Source organism: Rattus rattus, chromosome 1, assembly GCF_011064425.1.
Source record: "Rattus rattus isolate New Zealand chromosome 1, Rrattus_CSIRO_v1, whole genome shotgun sequence".
Lineage (NCBI taxonomy): Eukaryota > Metazoa > Chordata > Mammalia > Rodentia > Muridae > Rattus > Rattus rattus.
Window position 1 is genome coordinate 219,131,920 of NC_046154.1, and position 19,616 is coordinate 219,151,535.

General features: G+C 36.1%; 1 protein-coding gene across 2 annotated transcripts; it reads left to right on the forward strand.

Annotated features, from left to right (window-relative positions):
• The first annotated feature begins 33 nt into the window (after nt 1-33).
• On the forward strand, nt 34-18,320 carry Ebag9 (estrogen receptor binding site associated antigen 9). 2 transcript variants are annotated; one of them, XM_032915064.1, is made up of 7 exons: nt 34-236; nt 4,935-5,032; nt 7,974-8,052; nt 8,743-8,901; nt 10,716-10,823; nt 14,115-14,206; nt 17,121-18,320. In XM_032915064.1, the coding sequence occupies exons 2-7, from the start codon at nt 4,950-4,952 to the stop codon at nt 17,239-17,241; spliced, it is 642 nt and encodes a 213-aa protein (XP_032770955.1). In that variant the 5' UTR covers nt 34-236; nt 4,935-4,949; the 3' UTR covers nt 17,242-18,320. The 2 variants fall into 2 exon arrangements, with proteins under 2 accessions (XP_032770955.1, XP_032770947.1); XM_032915056.1 differs by lacking the exon at nt 34-236 and adding an exon at nt 454-806.
• Nucleotides 18,321-19,616: the final 1,296 nt, after the last annotated feature.

Genomic DNA, 19,616 nt, shown 5'->3' on the forward strand with positions numbered 1-19,616 from the left:
GAGCTAGGGCGGGGTCCAGGCGGGTTTTGGGAGAAGGGGCGGCCATGGCGGCTGCGCGGCGGCAACGGCGGCTGCGACGGAGCGCGCGCCCGGCTTTGAATGAGCGGAGCAGGGACTGAGCTGGCTGAGAGCGAGCTCGAGGCAGACAGCGGCTGTGCGCGCACGCGCCTCGTGAGCGCGCGTGGCCCGCGGCAGCTCGGAGCCTCCGCCGGGCGGGCGGGGAGGGGGAGGGGCAGGTGAGTGTGTGCGGCCTGCGCGCGCCCGCGAGGGGCTTTTTCTCTACCCACCCGCCTCCTGACCTGGGTCTGGCCTGCGGCTAGTGGCCGCGCTTCCTCGTCACCCTCTGGGTCGCCCCGTACTTCCTGCCCTCCCGCCTTCCTCTTCGGCCCTCTACCTCGACCTCCCACTTGCAGGGCCACCACTCAGGGGTACTGTTTCCGGGTCAGGGTGACCTGTGGGGAGAGCCCAGCGTGGCTAGGAACCGGCTTGTCCCTGTCCCCTCGCTATGCTGCGCTCACGCACGGGAGACCCGCCTGTGAGCTGCCGACCCGGAAAAGCCCCACGTTCCGTCTTCCCAAAGGGCAATGTGCCACTTTCCTGCCCTCCCTCTACGGGCCTTGCACTTCTAGGGGCCGATCTGCCCGACATCCAAATCCCAGCCCACCGGGCTCCCACCTTAAGCAGTTTAGAGCGCCTCACTTGACGCCTGCCACGGGGCGTGGGATTGCGTAACCAGAAAGCTCGCGTGTGTGTTGTTTTGCTCATCTGTGCAGTGGGTATGATTTTTTTTCGACACCAAGTTCTAGGTGGGTAATCTCAAAGTGAAAATTATTTTAGTTATGAGTCGCTCCGTCGAGTCATTCAGAAGACCTTAACCCTCCTCGGTAACCGTCAGATTTGAAGGCCTGATGGTACAGAATGTTAGGTTTTTTTTTACCACCAGCTTTCCAAAACTGCACTTCTGTTTCTGCTTACTAGTCTCTGGTGTTGACCCTTTCTTTTTCGTGTTTGAGTTCAGGTTGATTTTTATTTGGGAGCTTTATGATATTTAACTTTAGTGAGTTACAGACTTAATTTTGAGTGTATTCTGTGCTATGGTAGGTCGTAGGACTTTCAAGTAATTGTATGGAAAGACTTAGAAATGAAAAGGTTTAGGACAGCATTAGATGACTGGTTTAGTGAGTATCCCCTTAAAGGATTTTAGTTTAATTGGTGTATACTTTAGGATGTGAAGAAATTAACTGAGCACAAGGAGAGATTGACTACATCATGCAGGATTCGTTTTCTTTCTGCCCTCCTCCCACTTAAAGGGAAATCTTAGTTGTCACAGCAGAGCTCTTATTCCTATTGCTTAATTGGAGATGTCATTTCATTAGAATTATTCCTCTGGCATAAAGTTTCTGCATTTTGTTAGTCATTTTAAGGACTTTTTTTTTTAATTCGAGTATTTTAGTAGGTTATTTCAATATTGCCAAGTTCTAGAAAGCATTTTAAAGTACCCAAATTGCAAAGTAGCCCCAAATAGGTGTCTTCCTAATTGAGAATCTATAGGATATTTTAGAAGTCAGACTGTAGTGATATGTATAAAATTAAAATCATTTAAACATCTGTCGAGAGAGAGAGCCTGGCCTTAGGATTCTCCTCCTCCACCCACTCCTGATTTAACCTGTTTAAATTACTCAGACCATTCACGGGTCTTATCTGTTAAATGGGAATGGTGAAACTATTGAACTAAATCCTGAACATTTTAAAGGCCCAAGGAATAATACGTTTTTAATTTTTAATTCAAGAAATATTTGGGCATCTAAATGCTGTCATTGGCTAAGATTTAGAGATAACAAACTAAGCCAACTGGTGGGGTCCTTCTAGGCTCTTTTGTCTTCCACTAAAAGCAAACTGAGAAACTCAAGAGAGTTATTGAGTAGCAGAGGGTTTCTCTGTGCAGGGCAGTGTTTCCCAGCATCAGTGCAGCATATGTTACATAGTAGGTGCTAATATGTTCATTCTACTGAACTGCAGCATTAGGTACAAGCCCTGAGTAAAATTTATCTACAAATCACTGTAATCGGCAAAGTATTGCTTTAATAGTTTGGTTACATTTTCCCCATGTTAGTGGAACTGCTTAGACGTTATACCTTCCTGATTGCTTAGAATATTCCTGACTAGGTTTCCTTGGCTTTCAGATTAAATGGATGTAGGTTTGAATGCAAGCAGTTGTAGGAGCATGGGGACTTGTGCTTACCCTGCTGCTGTTACATGAATCGATGACAGTTTTGTGGATTCAGTTAGTTACTGTTTAGATAGTGCTTGATTCATAGTAGATGGTCAGTGAATTTTGGTTTTCGTTAATTACAGAACCAGATTTATCACAAAATTCAGATATTAATTGCTATGGGGGCCTCTGTTACCAGTAATAATCTGGCTTTCTGGTTTTCCACTTAATCTTGAAATTTTCTACTTTTCGTTGGAGTCATTCAAGGTGAAAGGTACTTCTTGAGTAATGAATGATACTTAAGGATATTTGAGAAGGAAATGACTGTAGCTGCCAAGGCTCTAAATGAAATTTCATTCTTAGCCTAACATTAAACCCTCTGCACATTCCCAAAATATTGCATGTGTTTGTTTTTTGTCAAAAAAATCTTGCTGAAGTATCTCTGGCTGTGCTTTCTTTCCCAGTGCTATATGCCACGAGTCTACTACCTACCTTTTATATTTTGTTTCTGAAAATTTATTATATTTTTGAAAGTTTGCTTTGAATTTTCATTAGCATGTATTTGTGTATACTGTACAAATACTGGGTTCCATTATATTTCATTTCTCTAGATAATGTAATTTGCTCTCCCCCTCTCTCCCATTACTGTTTGTTTCTTGTTCTCCTTCTGGTCCTTTTCTTCTTGTCCAACAGTACCCTATCTATTTTCACATATTGTTTTGGAAATCTAGCTTTTACAAATGAGGGAAAAAATGCTATCTTTACCTTTCAGACTCTAGTTTATTTTGTCCAACACAATGGTCCTGTGGAGGGCATGAACGCAGTACTCAAACTTCTCCTTTGGAAAATCCCTTTTGTTTTGTTGACAGTTACTTTTGACAAATCAGCTTTAAAGACTCAATTCATCATTTTATTAGTTCAGTTCATTCTACTTATAGGGAGGAATGAATCATTTCTTTCAAGTTTTACTTTGCAAATGGTAATACCAGGTTAAAAATCTTCTAGAGAAGTATTGTTTAGGGAAGGTACAGTATATAGATATTATGTATATTTTATTAGTATAAAATAGAAAATGTTAACCTCAGTAGAAAAACACTGGAATTAAGAAAATATTCCTAAGAAAAAAAAAGAAAATTCAAAAAAAGGAAACTATTCCTTCAAGAAGTATCTATGATACTGTGAGAGAGTCAGCTTTGTTACATTTTTAAAATCGAGTAAACCACCTTGGCGATATATTTGTCATTTACATTACTTGAAGGAGGAAATTGTTAGTGTGCTTTTGATTCCTCGTCTCTGGTCCCCTCTCAGAGCCACCTCCAGCCTTAGACATGGAGTAACTCATTCCGTTAAGAGAGCCAGCCTTTGGGTGGTGGTTGAGCCTCTGCCTTTGCCGTGCTTGCAGCTTGGTCTTCCTGTGGGTCCTGACAAACGTGAGGGGATTGTATCCCAAAAGCTGTTGTCTGTACACGAGTCATGTTCCTCTAGCTGGGCTGCCTCGTCTGGCCTCAGTGGGAGAGGGTGAATGTAGTCTGGAAGGACTTGATGTGCCAGGGTAGAGGAGAAGAGGGGGATAGAGGAAGGATTATAGGAATATTGACTGGGAATGGGCAGTGAGCAGGATGTAAAGTGTATAAGTAAACTAATAAAAAAAGAAAGTCTTGATATGCACAAAAATACCTGAGTATTGCTAAGGGAGTCTTGTGGAACTTGACATTGTACCTTTATAGTCTGTCCCACTCTTAATCCTAGAAACAGAAAGCGCTAACTGTTTTTCCTCAGAAGAAACTGCCAGTTAGTGACTACAGGGTGATCAAGGTCAAGGGCCGTCACAGTTAGTGTGGTTTTTGTTTTGTTTTGTTTTTAACTTTCTTGTTTTCTTCTCTTTCTTTACTGTTTGGTTGTGAGTTGAACTTTTATATAATATATAAATAATGTATACAGCAAAGTAAATAGTATTGTTACCACTTAGGATGAGGAATAGATCAGTTTCCTAATGTGTTTATATTTCCCGTCCCATCATTATAGATGATTACTACTTTTTACTGTTTAATTTTTAACCTGCTTGATTTAGTTGAAAATACTGTATTATGAACTATTTTTAAAAACTGGGATTGTTATTGTTATTGTTGCCTGTGATTTGGCCTTATTCCTCAGAGATCTGCTAAAGGACTTACTAAGTGTAGGCCCAAGCATTGCTGTTTCTTTGAGCAGATCACCAGATTTGCAAATGTGATTTAGATGGGTTTTATCATTTTTTTGAACTTAGTACCTATGCTTTGAACATGTTGATTTTCCTTAGTTCAGTTTCTCCATTTGTAGACATAATGAAAATATATAAAATATATATAAAGAAAATGCTTTCAATTGTGCTATATTGAAATTAATCAAATTGTAAAAGGTATAGAAAGGATTAATATACACTACTATGTGCTTTTTGAGTTTTTTAATTGTAAGTAAATTTGTACTAATTGAGGCAAAACATTTTTCAGAGACTCTGAAGAAAATTCTTCCTCACAACTATTAAAAATACTTTGAAAACTTACTTTCTTAAAAAGTTCATGTGATTTACATTGTATTATAATTTACTGTTATAGTTTTAGAGAACAGTATGAATGCCAACTTTCTCTTAGTGCCTTAAGGACTTTTCTAGGATTAAAAAGAAGAGTATGTTCCAGAAATGTGTCTAATACATTGTTTCTGTGTGCGTGTGCCTTCCCCACAGGTTCTGGTTTTCACCATGGCCATCACTCAGTTTCGGTTATTTAAAGTTTGTACCTGCCTAGCAACAGTGTTGTCGTTCCTAAAGAGATTAATATGCAGGTAAATGATTTCTGCATTTGAACTGACCTATTTGTCTCATTGGTTTGCATTACTCTTAACTTCAAAAGGCATGGAAACTTTTAAAAACTAGATGTCCTGTTCATAATATTCATTGTTCTCTATGCTGTTTAAAAACAGTTTCTCAGAACTAGAAAGGAAGTCAGTGGTTTTGATTTTTCAGATTTTTACGTCTTCCATTTAAATATATTAAATGATTAGTCCTATAAGATTTCAGAAAGAAGCAGATTAACATTAAATATTACCACCACCACAGATGTTATGTATTCTTTATTGGGATGTTTAAAAGTGGTTAGGCAAAGCATAGATGTTCCTATGTATATTTTCATATGAATACTACCTTTATAGTTATTTTTAAAACTTTCAACAGAGGGAGCTGGAGTGATGGCAGTGCTTAAAAGCACTTGCTGCTATTGCAGAGACTCTGGGCTCTGTTCCAGCCATCCACATGGCAGCTCACAGCCCTTTAAACTCCAGTTCCAGGAGATCCAATTCCCTCTTATGGCCTCTGCGGGTAGCAGGTATGCACATGGTGCACAGACATACATGGGGAAATATACAGACACAGAAAACAAAGATGTATTTTCAAACTTTCAACAGAGAAACTATAAGTAAAATTAATTTTTGTGCTCATTGACCAGAATAAATAATTTGGCTTCATTTCTTTATCCTTAGATTCCAATTCCTTTTGTCTTACCACAGGGCCATACCCTAGCTGTGGCTTCTCATCGGCTGAGGTGCCTCAGGACTTATCATGAAATTCAGAAGTATGGTCTTTTAACCATTTCCAGCAGGGCTGCAGGGGCCAGCAGCTCTTGAGCACTGATGGAATCCTATTTCAGGGAGGTCATGTTTGCTGCAGTAGGGCCTACAGCTTTATCTTATTTTATTTTATTTTTCTTTTTGGTAACATATCTTTACAAAGCTAGGTTCTTCCATCAAAATTAATGCTGAACAGAAAATGAGAGTGATGGAATTCAGTCTGATTTCAAGAGTTGAAAGCTGTGCAGTGTCCAAAAGGTGTACATATTTCAGCTGTATTTTACTCCAAATAAAAAAAGTAATTTTTATTTTCTGCCTTCTGATTTTGCTGTTTTGGTTTTTCTGTTTTGAAACTGGATTTTGCTGTGGTTCTCAGGCTAGCCTCTGTATTTCTGTGTAGTGTAGTCTGCCCTGAAAGTTGCAATTCTCCTTTTTCAGCTTTCTGAAGGAAATTAGAGAGGGAAAAAGATACATGGGTTTTCAGCTTTTCGACTAACTACCAAGGACGTAGGATATGTATCACTACTAAATCGTTTGGGCCTAACAGCTTAATCATTGGAAGTGAAGCAAGCTGTAGTGGGGCATGTCTTTAATTTAAACATTTGGAAGGCAGAGGCAGATGAATTTCTTAGACATAGCCATCTAGAACTATATCAAGAGATACTGTCTCTCAAAAAAAAAAAAAATCAATCTGTGGAACTATCAGACTGTTAGGTATTTCATTTGACCTAAATATTCCCAGAGAAAATTGGTGATACATTTAAGATAAGGTGTAAGTGAGGGTGGAAAAGAGGGTGTAAATGGTAATCAGCTATCCTTTCAGTGGGTAACATTAAAAGTTACATCCAATGCTAGGCTAATCCTATTCAGAGCTTAGCACGTATGAAATGAAGTGGAATAGAAGTGATCACTGTTAAAGGAGAACTCAAGAGAAATGGAACATGTCATTGACTGTTGAAATTTCCCTTGATGATTGAATTGTGGGGTACAAAACGAATGAAGAAGAAATCAGACATTTACTAGGGAAAGTAGGATGGGGGTGAGTAGTAGTATCAAAGAGAGGTGAACAACATCTTTAACAATAGTCATGGAGCATGGTGTCTTGATGCGTTTGTAGTTTCTCAACTTCTGGTCAGTGTAGATTAGTTTTAGAATACAGGATGGTATTTGATTTCATATGAAGGACTTTGTTGTCACTGTGAGTTCTGTTGACAGTGTCAGTAGATTTAGGATGGACTGTGTATATCCGTGTAAAGAAAACAAGTTTATTAGGATAAACTTGTCTTAGGTGTCAAAACTAACCTGGATTATGTATTCTAAAATTCCATACTTTTGTAGTAAATCCTAATGCTTTTTTCTTTATCTTTAACTTGAGTAAAATACAACTTCTGAGTTTGTCATAAACAACTGCTTTAGCAAGTAGCTCTAAGGGAATGAGTTTCAGATTGGTGGCTTTTAATAGCTAAGTGTTTTAATGTCTTGCTATGTAGCCAATGTTGTTCTAGTTGCTTTAAGTATGTCTCTTATTTAAATCCTTTAGAGAACCTTAGAGATGTAAGTGCTGCTATCTAGTTTACAGATAAGAATACTGTAGCTAAGGAGTTGGGTAATTCTAATTAGACTTGGTAAAGTAACTTTGAAAACCAGGGTTACATAGATTGCATAGTTCATGTTAACAACTGAGTTATATTATATCCTGACTATCATTTTCTTGTATATCCTTGAAATCAGTTGCTTTAGTTTGGCCAGTTGACTTTCAAACTTTTAAATAGTCGAATAGTTAATTTTACCAAGAAACCCTTAAAACATAAACCACCCCTGCCTGGTTAAAGTAGTGTAGAGCTTCATCTACAGAACCAGAAGCACTTGTGGAACACAGGGCTCTGACAAGCGTGCTTTGTGTTTGGCTTTTGATTCATCGTGAGTCCTGCAATTTTGTGTATAATTCTGAATGCTAACCAAAGAGCAGTATATTGCACGAGATTTTGGAAACCTTGACCAGGTTGCTGGTTATACTTTATCATCATACTTTCTGAGCAGTTATTATCTAAAACAATGATTACAGAAGTAGAAAGTCCCATCTTCTGCGTATATTACTGTCTAAATGCTTTTTACTCTTGCTTGTTTTGATGGTTCTTGAAATATTTCCTGTTTCTTTCAGATCTGGCAGAGGAAGGAAATTAAGTGGAGACCAAATAACTTTGCCCACTACAGTTGATTATTCGTCTGTCCCTAAGCAGGTAGTTTATAAAGGAGCATGTGCTCCAGAACATAGCTTTTCAAACTAGACTGCATCAAAATAATTTGGTGGTCAGGATTCTCATTGATTTTTCTTATTTGTTCTATATCTTTTACTCAATCATTCACACACACATATATTCTTTCCTTTATTATAATATGATATGATATAATGTAATTATTCTGCTTTATTTCTTTTTTAATATCTAATTTTCCCCCACTGGTTTCGTGTGTGACATTACTTTTATGGAACATTTGATATTTTAAACTTTTAGGTGTAGCCTACATTTATATCATCTTGGGATTGGCATTTTGTAATTAAGTTTCCATGTGAATTGATATTCATAGATTCCTTACACATTGAAAATTCTGGCTTTTTTCTTGGACAATTATTTTGAGACTTTTATTTTAGTCTTGTGGAGAATGTTGATACTTTTTTTTTCAGATTTTTTTTTGTCAGGTAATCAGTTTGGTTAGGCATAAGTGGAAAGTTCCAGTCCACCATGTATGGGCTGTACATATTATGCTAGTTTAGTTTTTAAAAGCATTTGCTTAACAAAGTTTTGATATGTAGTTTGAATTGCATATAGCCTATACTTGAAAAGTTCGAAAGTTCGAAAGCCTGTTTTTCTAACATTGCGATGAGCATTAGGTTGCCATTTTGTGACTGACAATTGGATCATCATATGTAGACAGACGTGGAGGAGTGGACTTCCTGGGATGAAGATGCACCCACAAGTGTGAAGATTGAAGGAGGGAATGGGAATGTAGCAGCGCAGCAGAACTCTTTGGAACAACTGGAACCTGACTATTTCAAAGACATGACACCAACTATACGGAAAACTCAGAAAGTATGTTGAAGATTTGTGCTTTTGGAGAGTAAAATACTTTTTAGATTTTAGTAGTTAAAACTAGACAGTATAATTTGTATTTTCTAGAAAGCCTATTTTAAAAAAAGCCTATGACTATATTTGCTTTCTGTCATAGTAAACAAGAATTTTATGCATTAACATGACTAGAACCTCAACCTAATACCTTGGTGTATTCCCAAGTTTTTTAACATAATTAAGCATTTGCAAAAATTCTGTTGGATTTCAGATAGTAAGAGTTAGTTTCTGCTATGGGAAGCTTAAGCCAATAAAGGGAAAGTTTTAACAAGTTCCATGTTCGGTGATGTCTATAAATGGATAATTTCCATTATATTACCAAATAGAGCTAGTGCAACCAGTCTGTGGTAAGATACTGTGAAGTCGTGATGAGCTTTAGTATTGTGAGTGTGTTAGCTATTTACTTCACTCCCTGTTCAGTTGACAGTGAGCTCACTTAGAGATATTGGAAAGAGCACAATGACTCCATTCCTGTCTTTTTATGAAGATAATGTGTGTGTTTAAAATAGAATATTGAAGGACTTATAATAAAATATGACTAATTTGTCTTACCACTCACTAGCTAATTTTACTTCCCAGAAAGTCACTCAGTAACTCTGCTTGGACTTTTTCGGCTTGTTTGTATATTACATATTGCTGTTTCTTCATACCACTTTTAGATATTGCTCATTCACAGTATACTATAATAAACAAAGAGTTAATTCTGCTTGTCTCATAATACTGTAATGTGATTCTGTTTTAACTCTCCTACTTCATAAAATCATACTGAGCATTACATTAATTATTCAAACACAGAAAACATTCTATGTGTATTTGTATATACATGTCCATATAGATACACATATTTTATATAACATGAGGTATTATTTTTTTCACATGCCTGATGTATTTACTTGGCACTTTTTTCTTAGTTTCAGCTACATCTATACTTTCATTCTTTTTAAAATTATGTTGTTCAAATATGTAAGTACTGAAAAGGAAGGGAACTCATAAGTTTCTCAGTTGACGTATATATTATGTTATAATAACATATTTCTGGAATTTAATATATTACATGGTGCCTTATTGCATTAATTTAGGTTGATGGTGGTTTTTGTGAAATTTATAATATATCAAGTAAATGTATTTTAATACTATTAGCCAGAAAGACTTAGCATTTATAGATAAATCCTACAAGGTAAAGATGCTAGATATGCTTCTGATAGGACATTTTATCCATGTTATAGTATTTAGTAACTAAAGGCACCTCATTATATTTTAGGAACCTTTGTAAAATAGAAAGAAGAATTTTTAAAATGTGATACAGTTTATGTACCATTATACACAAAACACAGAGACAGAAAGGTGATGATATTTAGAAATTAGAATTTGGAGGATTTATTTACAAATGCATAAAAGAATTTTTTTTTTATTAACTTGAATATTTCTTATATACATTTCAGTGTTATTCCTTTCCGGTTTCCGAACAAACATCCCCTCCCCTCCCTTCCTTATGGGTGTTCCCTCCCCACCTCCCCCATTGCCGCCCTCCCCCCCAACAGTCTAGTTCACTGGGGGTTCAGTCTTAGCAGGACCCAGGGCTTCCCCCTTCCACTGGTGCTCTTACTAGGATATTCATTGCTACCTGAGGTCAGAGTCCAGGAATTTTAATTCTTAACTACATTGTACATTTTAAAGAAAAAATCACAATTTAAGCCATTACCAGATAACCTCAATCAAATATTTTCATATAGTTTTGTGTAAGTATCCTTTTAATCCTGTTGTAATTTATCTTTCAGATTGTCATTAAGAAGAGAGAACCATTGAATTTTGGTGTCCCAGATGGTAGCACAGGTTTTTCCAGTAGATTGGCAGCTACACAAGATATGCCTTTTATTCATCAATCTGTAAGTGTGTTAATGAGATCTAGAGAAAGATTTTTTTTCTTAAGAAGAGAAAAATCAAGGAACAGATTTAAAAGATCATGAGTAGTTGATCTATAGCTTTACCAACCTAATGCCTTAAAGATTAAAAACTGTTGGACACTTACAGTCAGGGCACTATTGTACACAGACAAGATAGAGACAGAAAGTTGACGACATTTAGAAATTAGAATTTTGAGGATTTACCTCCAAAATGATTAAGCTAAGTTTTGACTTATGAATTGTTTTCATTATGGAGTAAGTTTACATTTAAAGCGTGATGTAATTTAAGATTTATTAGACTTAACTGAAACTATAAAGGCAAAAGTGGTGAAGAGAACAGAAAGCTGTGGTTCCCAACACCAAGGGAGTATATCAGAAGGGGCCAGGAAGCTTGGTCAACCAAAAGGAAAACAAAGCTCCCACAGTCACCCAGATGCCTTTTCAGGCCTCCGAGTGCTTTGAGTAATTGATTACACTCGCTAACAGTTATAAACCCTAAATAAAATGGGTTGAGATAGCAAGGAACATTTATTATCTCAGAGTTTCTGTGTCTAAGGTGACTCTAAGGGTGACTGAACTGGGCTGTTCTCTGTCAGGTTTCTGTTGAGTTTATAAACAGTCCGGCATTGAGGCCGGAGTGAGGTGCAGACTTGTAGGTTCAGTAGGACTTGTGTGTTCACCTTGAACGGTTTGCAGGAACTCCATGTTCCTTACCATGCACTCGTGTGTGGATTTTCTTATGGCAGTACTGACTTTCCAAGGTATGGGAAGAGGAAGGGATTGACCATAGTGTTGAGACAGCATTAAGTTATTGTGCACAATTAGAAACATTAGTAACACATGGTGCTGTGAAAATATAACATTATAGAAATTCCATGTTCATGGTTTTTTTTTTTTAAATGACCTAGTACATTTTATTATGGAGGGCTTGACTAAGGGTTATTTATAGTGGCAATTTATGGGAGCATTAACATATTACCAGTGGCTGCACTACTGAAGAAAATGTTTCTCCCCCAATTACCATTAACCAGTGCCTATAGGTTTTCAGTGTTTTTCAAATTGAATATTCTACTTTTATCCTGAAGGTCATTATTTGTATTGTGAAAATTCTTTATACTACAAATATCAACTTTTTTGTGACATCTTTTATACCTTTACAATTTGTTGTTGGCTTGGTTTGGATGTTTTTGATGTATTGAGGGGTGTGTGTATGTGTGTGTGTGTGTGTGTGTGTGTGTGTGTGTGTGTGCATATATACATAAATGCATGTATGTAGAGGTGAAATTAATGCTGAGTATTAATGCTGTGACTTTCCACTTTATTTTTGAGAATGAGTCTATCTCTGAACTTAGAACTCAACGCTGTTAGACTGGATGGACAGCGCACCTCAGATCTTCCTATCTTACTCGGTAGCACTGGAATTACACGCAAGTGCACCGTGCCCAGGGTTGTACCTGGATGCTGAAGTTTCAAACTCAGGTTCTCATGCTTGCACAGCGAGCACTTCACCTACTGACACTGCCTCCGCATGTGCAGATGTAGTCAGTGTTTATGTATGCGCACCTACCGATCTTGTCTTCGGTTTGTGTTCTTATCCTTGGAAAGCCGTTTTTACTAAAGAAATTACTGTATTTAATGGTGGTGTGTGTGTGTGTGTGTGTGTGTGTGTGTGTGTGTGTGTGTGTGTGTATGTATGTAATCTTAAATCTCTAATGTCTTATGTCAAATTTTAGTAGGAACATGGGCAAGTAATTTAAGTGGAAGACTCCCAACAAGAAACATAGAGCCTAATAATATCTTGTGAACTTTTTTCTCTTTTTTTAGAAGTTTAGTTAAAAATACAGTACCATTTTCATGAGTTTTGCCTGGTTTATTATGTCTGTATAGAATGAAAACAGAAAGTGCCATTAAGAATACCCTTACATTTCATATGCTTACCTGGAGTGTGCTGTGCTACTTTTAACTTAGGGCAGAACAGACTACTCCAGTCAGACATTAGCATTAATTCTGAGATCAATCCCTAGTCTTTCTTTCCTTTTTGCTCCTATTTGTCATACTGAAAAGAGACAGAAATAAACAAAGTATTTATTCTTGTTTAGTCCAAACTAAGTTATCGGAAACCAAAAACATAGGATATGTGAAGAAAGCTGTCCTTCCTCAGTACACAGTCTCTTTCTCTTCCTCCCCCCCCCACTCTTTTCCCCTTCTGTGTGTCTGTTTGTGCATGTGTGTGTGTGTGTGTGTGTGTGTGTGTGTGTGTGTGTGTGTGGTGTTGTGTGTGTAAATGAGTTTTAATTGGGATTTTTATAGGCGCCTGGGTAATTTGCACTGTGCCTGCATCACTGAACAAAATGTCTTCTTGCCCCACTCCCATTTGGCTATCATTAATTGCCTGTAGGTCTCTAGGGGTTGAAGAGGCCTCATAAGCGACTTCCAATGTTGGGAACTATTATTCATGTTCAAGTCTGTCTTGTGCAGCTAATCATAGCTGTTGTGAGTTCTTAAGGGCAGTTGCTATGCCATTCTGGGAAGACTGCATTCCACAATACTTTAACCATTCCTCAGTCTCTTATATTACTTCTGTTTCATCTGTAGTGTTTTCTGAGCCTTGGCAGTAGAAGCAGGAAATATTGAAAAAGATATCCTCTTAGTGTTAGGCATTCAGCAGTCACTGATTCTGGTCATTTTGACCACTTAAAGTCTACGGTAACCACAGCCAATTGAAAAAAGCTTCTCTGACCAAAGCTGACAGCAGCACCAAATTATAGGCATAACCATAAATCTTTAAAAGGTATTTTAATGAGCACAGCAGGTCTATTTAGAACAGCAGCAGTAACTGTTCCCTTCTAGTGTCTATAGCCTTCCTAGCCGTGAACATTTGTTCAGGTTTGCTGTACCAAGCATGCAGTCTCTGTTGGGAACTCAGCCTCAAATCTAGTCAGCAGTTGGTTGGCACATGAGCCATGCCACTATGGCACATCACACAGAACCTTTGTAGCCCTTGGGGAAAGTCACACATCATAGCATTGTTGTGAAACTTGCCGTCCTAGGCAAACAAGAGGCTAGAGCCTTTGTGCCCGAGGGTAGGGATTGGTATGGAAGCTAGGGAACCAGAGGAAAGGAACAGGTATTTCTGAGTTCGATATTTAAAGTTCCTCTTTTTTATATATATATATATATATATATATATATATATATATATATATATATATATATATATATAAAGAAATGATGGCTCTTACTATCTTAACTTTTCTTTATTTTTCAATGTAGTCAGAATTAGGTGACTTAGATACATGGCAAGAAAATAGCAATGCATGGGAAGAGGAAGAAGATGCAGCCTGGCAAGCAGAAGAAGTTCTGAGGTATTGAATGATTTTATCCTTTCACACCTTGTGAAAAATCTTGTGAGAAAGAACAGGATTCTTTCCTGTTATATTTACGGTCAAGAAGGTCTCCTCTGCCAAATATCCTGTCTGTCCCCATATACCTGTACTAACCTTATTGAACTTGGTTCTCTTTAAACTCCCTTGGAATTTCAGATTTATATCTTGTTTTATGATACTATGAATTTAAAATATTGTTTGAATCAAAGAAATAATCTTAATGGCAAAACTTATTTGCATACACATCCCACACAGTAGTCATAATACCCTACTGTGAAATGTGAGCCACTATTTTATCCTATTCTAGGTGAGAAGGGATAGTTTTGTTTTTATTGTTTCACAATTTAAAATAGTGTCAGAACCTCACATTTGAGTGAAAGTAGCTAATAAAGCACCCTTAATTTCTACATGTATCTTAATTTTAGTGTCCACAAAAGTCCCATAAAACAGGTAGATCATCTTAACAACCCATTGTACAGAAAAGTAAATGTTATTCTGTAGTTTTAAAGTCATGTTTGTTGGATGTTCGTTCTATGTTTATATGAGTAGTTAACTTAGTTCTTGCACTTCTCTGTTTGGTCAAAAAAGGAAAGGAAGAATGATTGAAGAGCAGAACTGGGACTTATCTTTGATGCAAGCTCACACGTGAATGTACCTAGCCTCTTTATACATTTAGGTCACATAGCAAGGGGCTGGGAGGAGGCTTAGTGGGTAAGAGCACTTCTTTTCTAGAAGACCCAGGTTCTGTTCCCAGGAGCTGTATCAGCTTCAGGGGATCCAATGTCCCCTTCTGGACCCAGTGGGCACTTGTACAGACATGATACACATAATGTACATGTAGGTGCACAGATATACACATAAAATGTAAAAAACTAGCAAAATACGGTGATAGAAGTTTATTGGTTTTTCCCTATGAATTACCTTTTTTTTGGCTATCTTAACAATGGAACTGACTTTTATATTTTTTTCTCATCTTTGATGGCAAATTTATAGTAACCTTGAATAACCAGCAGAGGGTGCAGTTAAATATGTAGAACTTTTGTTTTTTTTTCCTTTAAATTTTGTTTTTGGCATATCTTTTTTTTTTTTTTTCTTTTTAAATAGGAGAGGAATCACATTTTTAAAATGAAGTTGTAAGAACTTTTCATATTTAGCCTCCCTTTAGTCAGGAATAAAGAGTATTTTTTTTAAATTGTGAACTAAATAACACTGTTGCAAGGGTCACCAAAAATGACAGTTATATTCTGATTTTTAATAAATAATTGGTCCAAAAATGAGAATGTTTTAGAAAATTTAGAGGACTGTAATTATTAATTTTATGAAGCACAAGAGTAAAGGAAAGAGTTGCTCATTAGAATCTAATAATCTTAATGATAGTATTATGGAATTTTTAGCTGTGAGCAGAGTATTTTAATGTTACTCTAAAGCCTTCCCTTTTCCATCCTATTTCTTGTTACCTTAATAAGAGAAAAATAAAAGCAATGTTTTATGACAGTATATTTAAATGAAATTATTAGTTAATAATATACAAGCTTCATGCTGTTTGCTGCACAAGTATAGTCATGGAGACTTGTTTCATTACTGCCTCTAGGAAGACACTGAGTCTCGTGAAAGTGCATTTGTGTTCCAAATTCTCTAAGTTTAGAAGTTTTTCTGTACTCTAGTTCTGTGATCAGTCAAAGGAGTAAGATTCTAGTACTGAAGACTTGAATCTGAATGGGCAAAATATAATTGCTTTATAATTATTTTTCCTCCTACATTTTAAATGTTTCTTTCAAGCTTCAGTAAAAGATTTCAGATTTTCTAATAATTCGAGCATAACTAGTATAAAATAAGTTTTCTTTCATTCCTTAAGCTTGATTAATTAATAGTGAAAGTTGGAGTATTGCCACAAAGAAACTTTTCTTCTTTGTGGGATTTTAGTCATCTGTAACTCTACCTCCTTGCATTCATAATTGTTATTGAAAACCAGTATATATATATATATATATATATATATATATATATATATATATATATATATCTGTGTGTGTGTGTATTTGTATATATAATCATGCATTAACACATCACTTTCATGAATTTTAAGTTGAACATATGTTCATTTAGGTGTCCAGCCTGGATTGTTCTGTGTAGACTAGATGTTGCCATTCCATGCTCAGTGCTAACTCATGCTTTCCTGCCTACTTCTTGAGTTACTTTTTCGCCCCCAATATAGGGGTTCTTCCCTTTCTCCTATGTCATTATTCCAGGCCCAGTCTCCCTATTCAAGCCAATTGGTAAAGGTAGAGTGTTTTTCTTATTTCTAGTCTGTGGAGAAACCAGCGACAGGTATAGTATGAAATTGATAAATACCTACTAGTATGCTTTATGGAACTGCTCAGATGTTACTCTTTAAATTTCTTGGTTCCGAGTAGAAGATATGTCTGAAATTCCATTTTTTCTTGTAGTGTGTTCTTAATATCTTTTAGCTGATTAAACAAATCTATTATAATAACATAATTCATTCTAATATCAAACTTTTTATATAATTTTCCCCTGACATAAACAGAAATTGAGGCTGAATTGAAGCGTAGACAGTTTTGTGGAAATAATATGAAGAAAAAAATGTGGGTTCCTACTCCCTGTACATATTAATACTATGGCTAGGCAAATCTCTTAGCTTCATACCTCGTTTTGCCCATTTGTACAGTAAAGATAATATTTCTGCTTTATAAAGTTAAATATCTTCTAAGGATGAAAACAAATACTCCTTTTGAGAAATCCTTGAAATTGTCAAGGAAATGAGAAAATTAAGACATTGAGTATTTATTCCTTGATTTTTAAGAAGGCACCCTTCCTGTAATTATCTGTGTATATTTTATAAAAGTTAAGATATGAATATCTTTCTTTTTAGGCAGCAGAAAATTGCAGACAGAGAGAAGAGAGCAGCAGAACAACAAAGGAAGAAACTGGAGAAGGAAGCACAACGTCTGATGAAGAAGGAACAAAACAAAATCGGTGTGAAGCTTTCCTAACACACGCCTCGTCGTGCCCCGGGCCAGCAGGAGAAGTCGGGCCACAGCCTACACACGAGCATTCCTATGGACGGGACAGTATTTTCAGAATACAAACACTCTGCTTGATCTCAATGTGTTTATTGAGCTATCCAGGACACCAGGATTCTCCCATAATACCTTGAACTATTAGTAATCAAGACTCAAAACATAAAATTAATGAGACAATTATTTTCTTCAAAGTGTTCCAAATATAAGACAATTGTTTGCTGTAGAGAAGTTATTTCACGAGGAATATACCTGACGAGTACCTCTCAAGCTAGTTTTTCTAGCTGAATAAATGGGTGTAAATAATTTTATGGTGGAAAAGTACTCTGCTATCTATTATGCTTTTGTTCATTGTGCATAATTATAAAATAATTTTAATAATCTTTGTTTCCATGATCACTTGATGTAAATTAGATAAACTGTAGGTAGGGCTTTATACCCTTCTTAATTTTGTTTTCAGGTACTGTTGACATACATTTTCTATAATTTGAACTGGCATTGTTTGGTACAACATTAAGGAATATTATGATTTGGGTTTTTAAGAAAATAACATTAAATGCAATAATTTTATTTATCAAATACTTTGTATATCCTTATTTTCCTTTGAACAGTATTATAATGTTATACAGAGCTGTAATTTATATATTGCATGTATAAATGTTGAAAATCAGCTGCAATGACAACTTCGTGTGACAAGAACTAGGATTAGTAGCTTTTCCCTTTCATTACAGATGTCAAGATGTTAACAGTGTTCATCCTTAAAAGCCATTTTCAAATGCAGAAAGCCTTCAGTTTTAATGGATTTTTTAAGTGATTCTTTAAAATTTCTCTGTTTTGTTTTTGTTTTGTTTTTAATCTTACATAATATAATGCAGGGTACCCATTCTTTCAGCTAGATAACATTACTGATTGATTACAAACCAAGATATACATATTTTTGTTTGTGATATTGGTTGATTTGTTTAAAGAAATAATTGCATATTGTATTTTATGGGGAAAACAACATCTCACAGTTTAAAATACATTAAATTTTTTCCACCATTGAAATATAACTGACCTGATTTTCTGTGGCTTTGGGATTTTTAAAGCTGTTTTGTTTTCTTCAGAATTAGTGCTTAGGATTAACATTTGGTGAGGCTTTAAGATGTCTCAGGCAATGAATAGGCTATACATAATACATTTGAATTAAGGCAATATGTCATAGCAAAATCAATGGCTTTGCATTGTTACCTTTAAAAATTTAGCTTATGCGTTCAGACTAAGTTGAATTTAACTATGGTAGAAGGAGTTTTTGAACACCAGACCACACTGTCAGTTACTGTGTTTATTTTTTATTATGTATACAATGTTCTTACTGCATGTATATCTGCAGGCTAGAAGCGGGCACAAGATCTCATTATAAATAGTTAGGAGCCATCATGCGGTTGCTGGGAATTGAACTCAGGACCCCTAGAAGAGCAGCCAGTGCTTTTAACCTCCAAATCATCTCTCCAGCCCCAGTTCCTCTGTTTATTGTATCTTCAGTACTCTCAATTAAGTAGAATTCTTTAGAATTTTAATTATTCTCTTCCAATTATTTATTTTACTCATTATGAGGATATTAAATGATATCTATGGATATAGGATTTATAAACAGTAATTTTCTTTAGTGAGGTCAGTTTTACTGCTTTTAGTATGTGTAAAGTACTGAGGTCTGCTTTAGTCATGCTTTACGAGGAGGAGAAGTATTTTTTTTTTCATGTTTCTCTCTTTAGCTTTTGAGAAATAAAACCAGTTAGAAACTATAGTTTATATGATTAGGAAGAAACAGATTTTTTTCCTCTATCAACTTTGCAATACTTTTACCTAAATTTCTATGTTAAATTGGTGATATGTGATCCCCACAAAATTCTTGGAGTTAAATCCATATGGAGGCAAACTGATATCTTTAGTTTCTAAATCTAGTTTGAGAAATTCTTTTAGTTCTTTTAATAAGGAATAATGGTTTGTTTTATTGTACTTTTGTTTTTTCAGGACAGGGTTTCTCTGTGTAGCCCTGGCTGTTCTAAAACATACTTTGTAGACCAGGCTGGCCTCAGACTCAGAGATTTGCCTGATTTTGCTTCCTGAATTCTGGGATTAAAGGTACATGCTACCACTCCCTGACATGGCATAATGTGTTTTAGATGCTTATTACTAGAACAGAAGAACCGTGGTAGATCTAAATAGTTTGTGAAGTTTTACTCATATTATGAATTTTATGTTTGAGGTAAATAATCAAAGAATGTAAAACTTATTTCATGTGTTTAATAGAAATGTTTAATTTCTAACCATTTCTTATTAAGTTTTAGCTAAAGTATCCTTTCTTG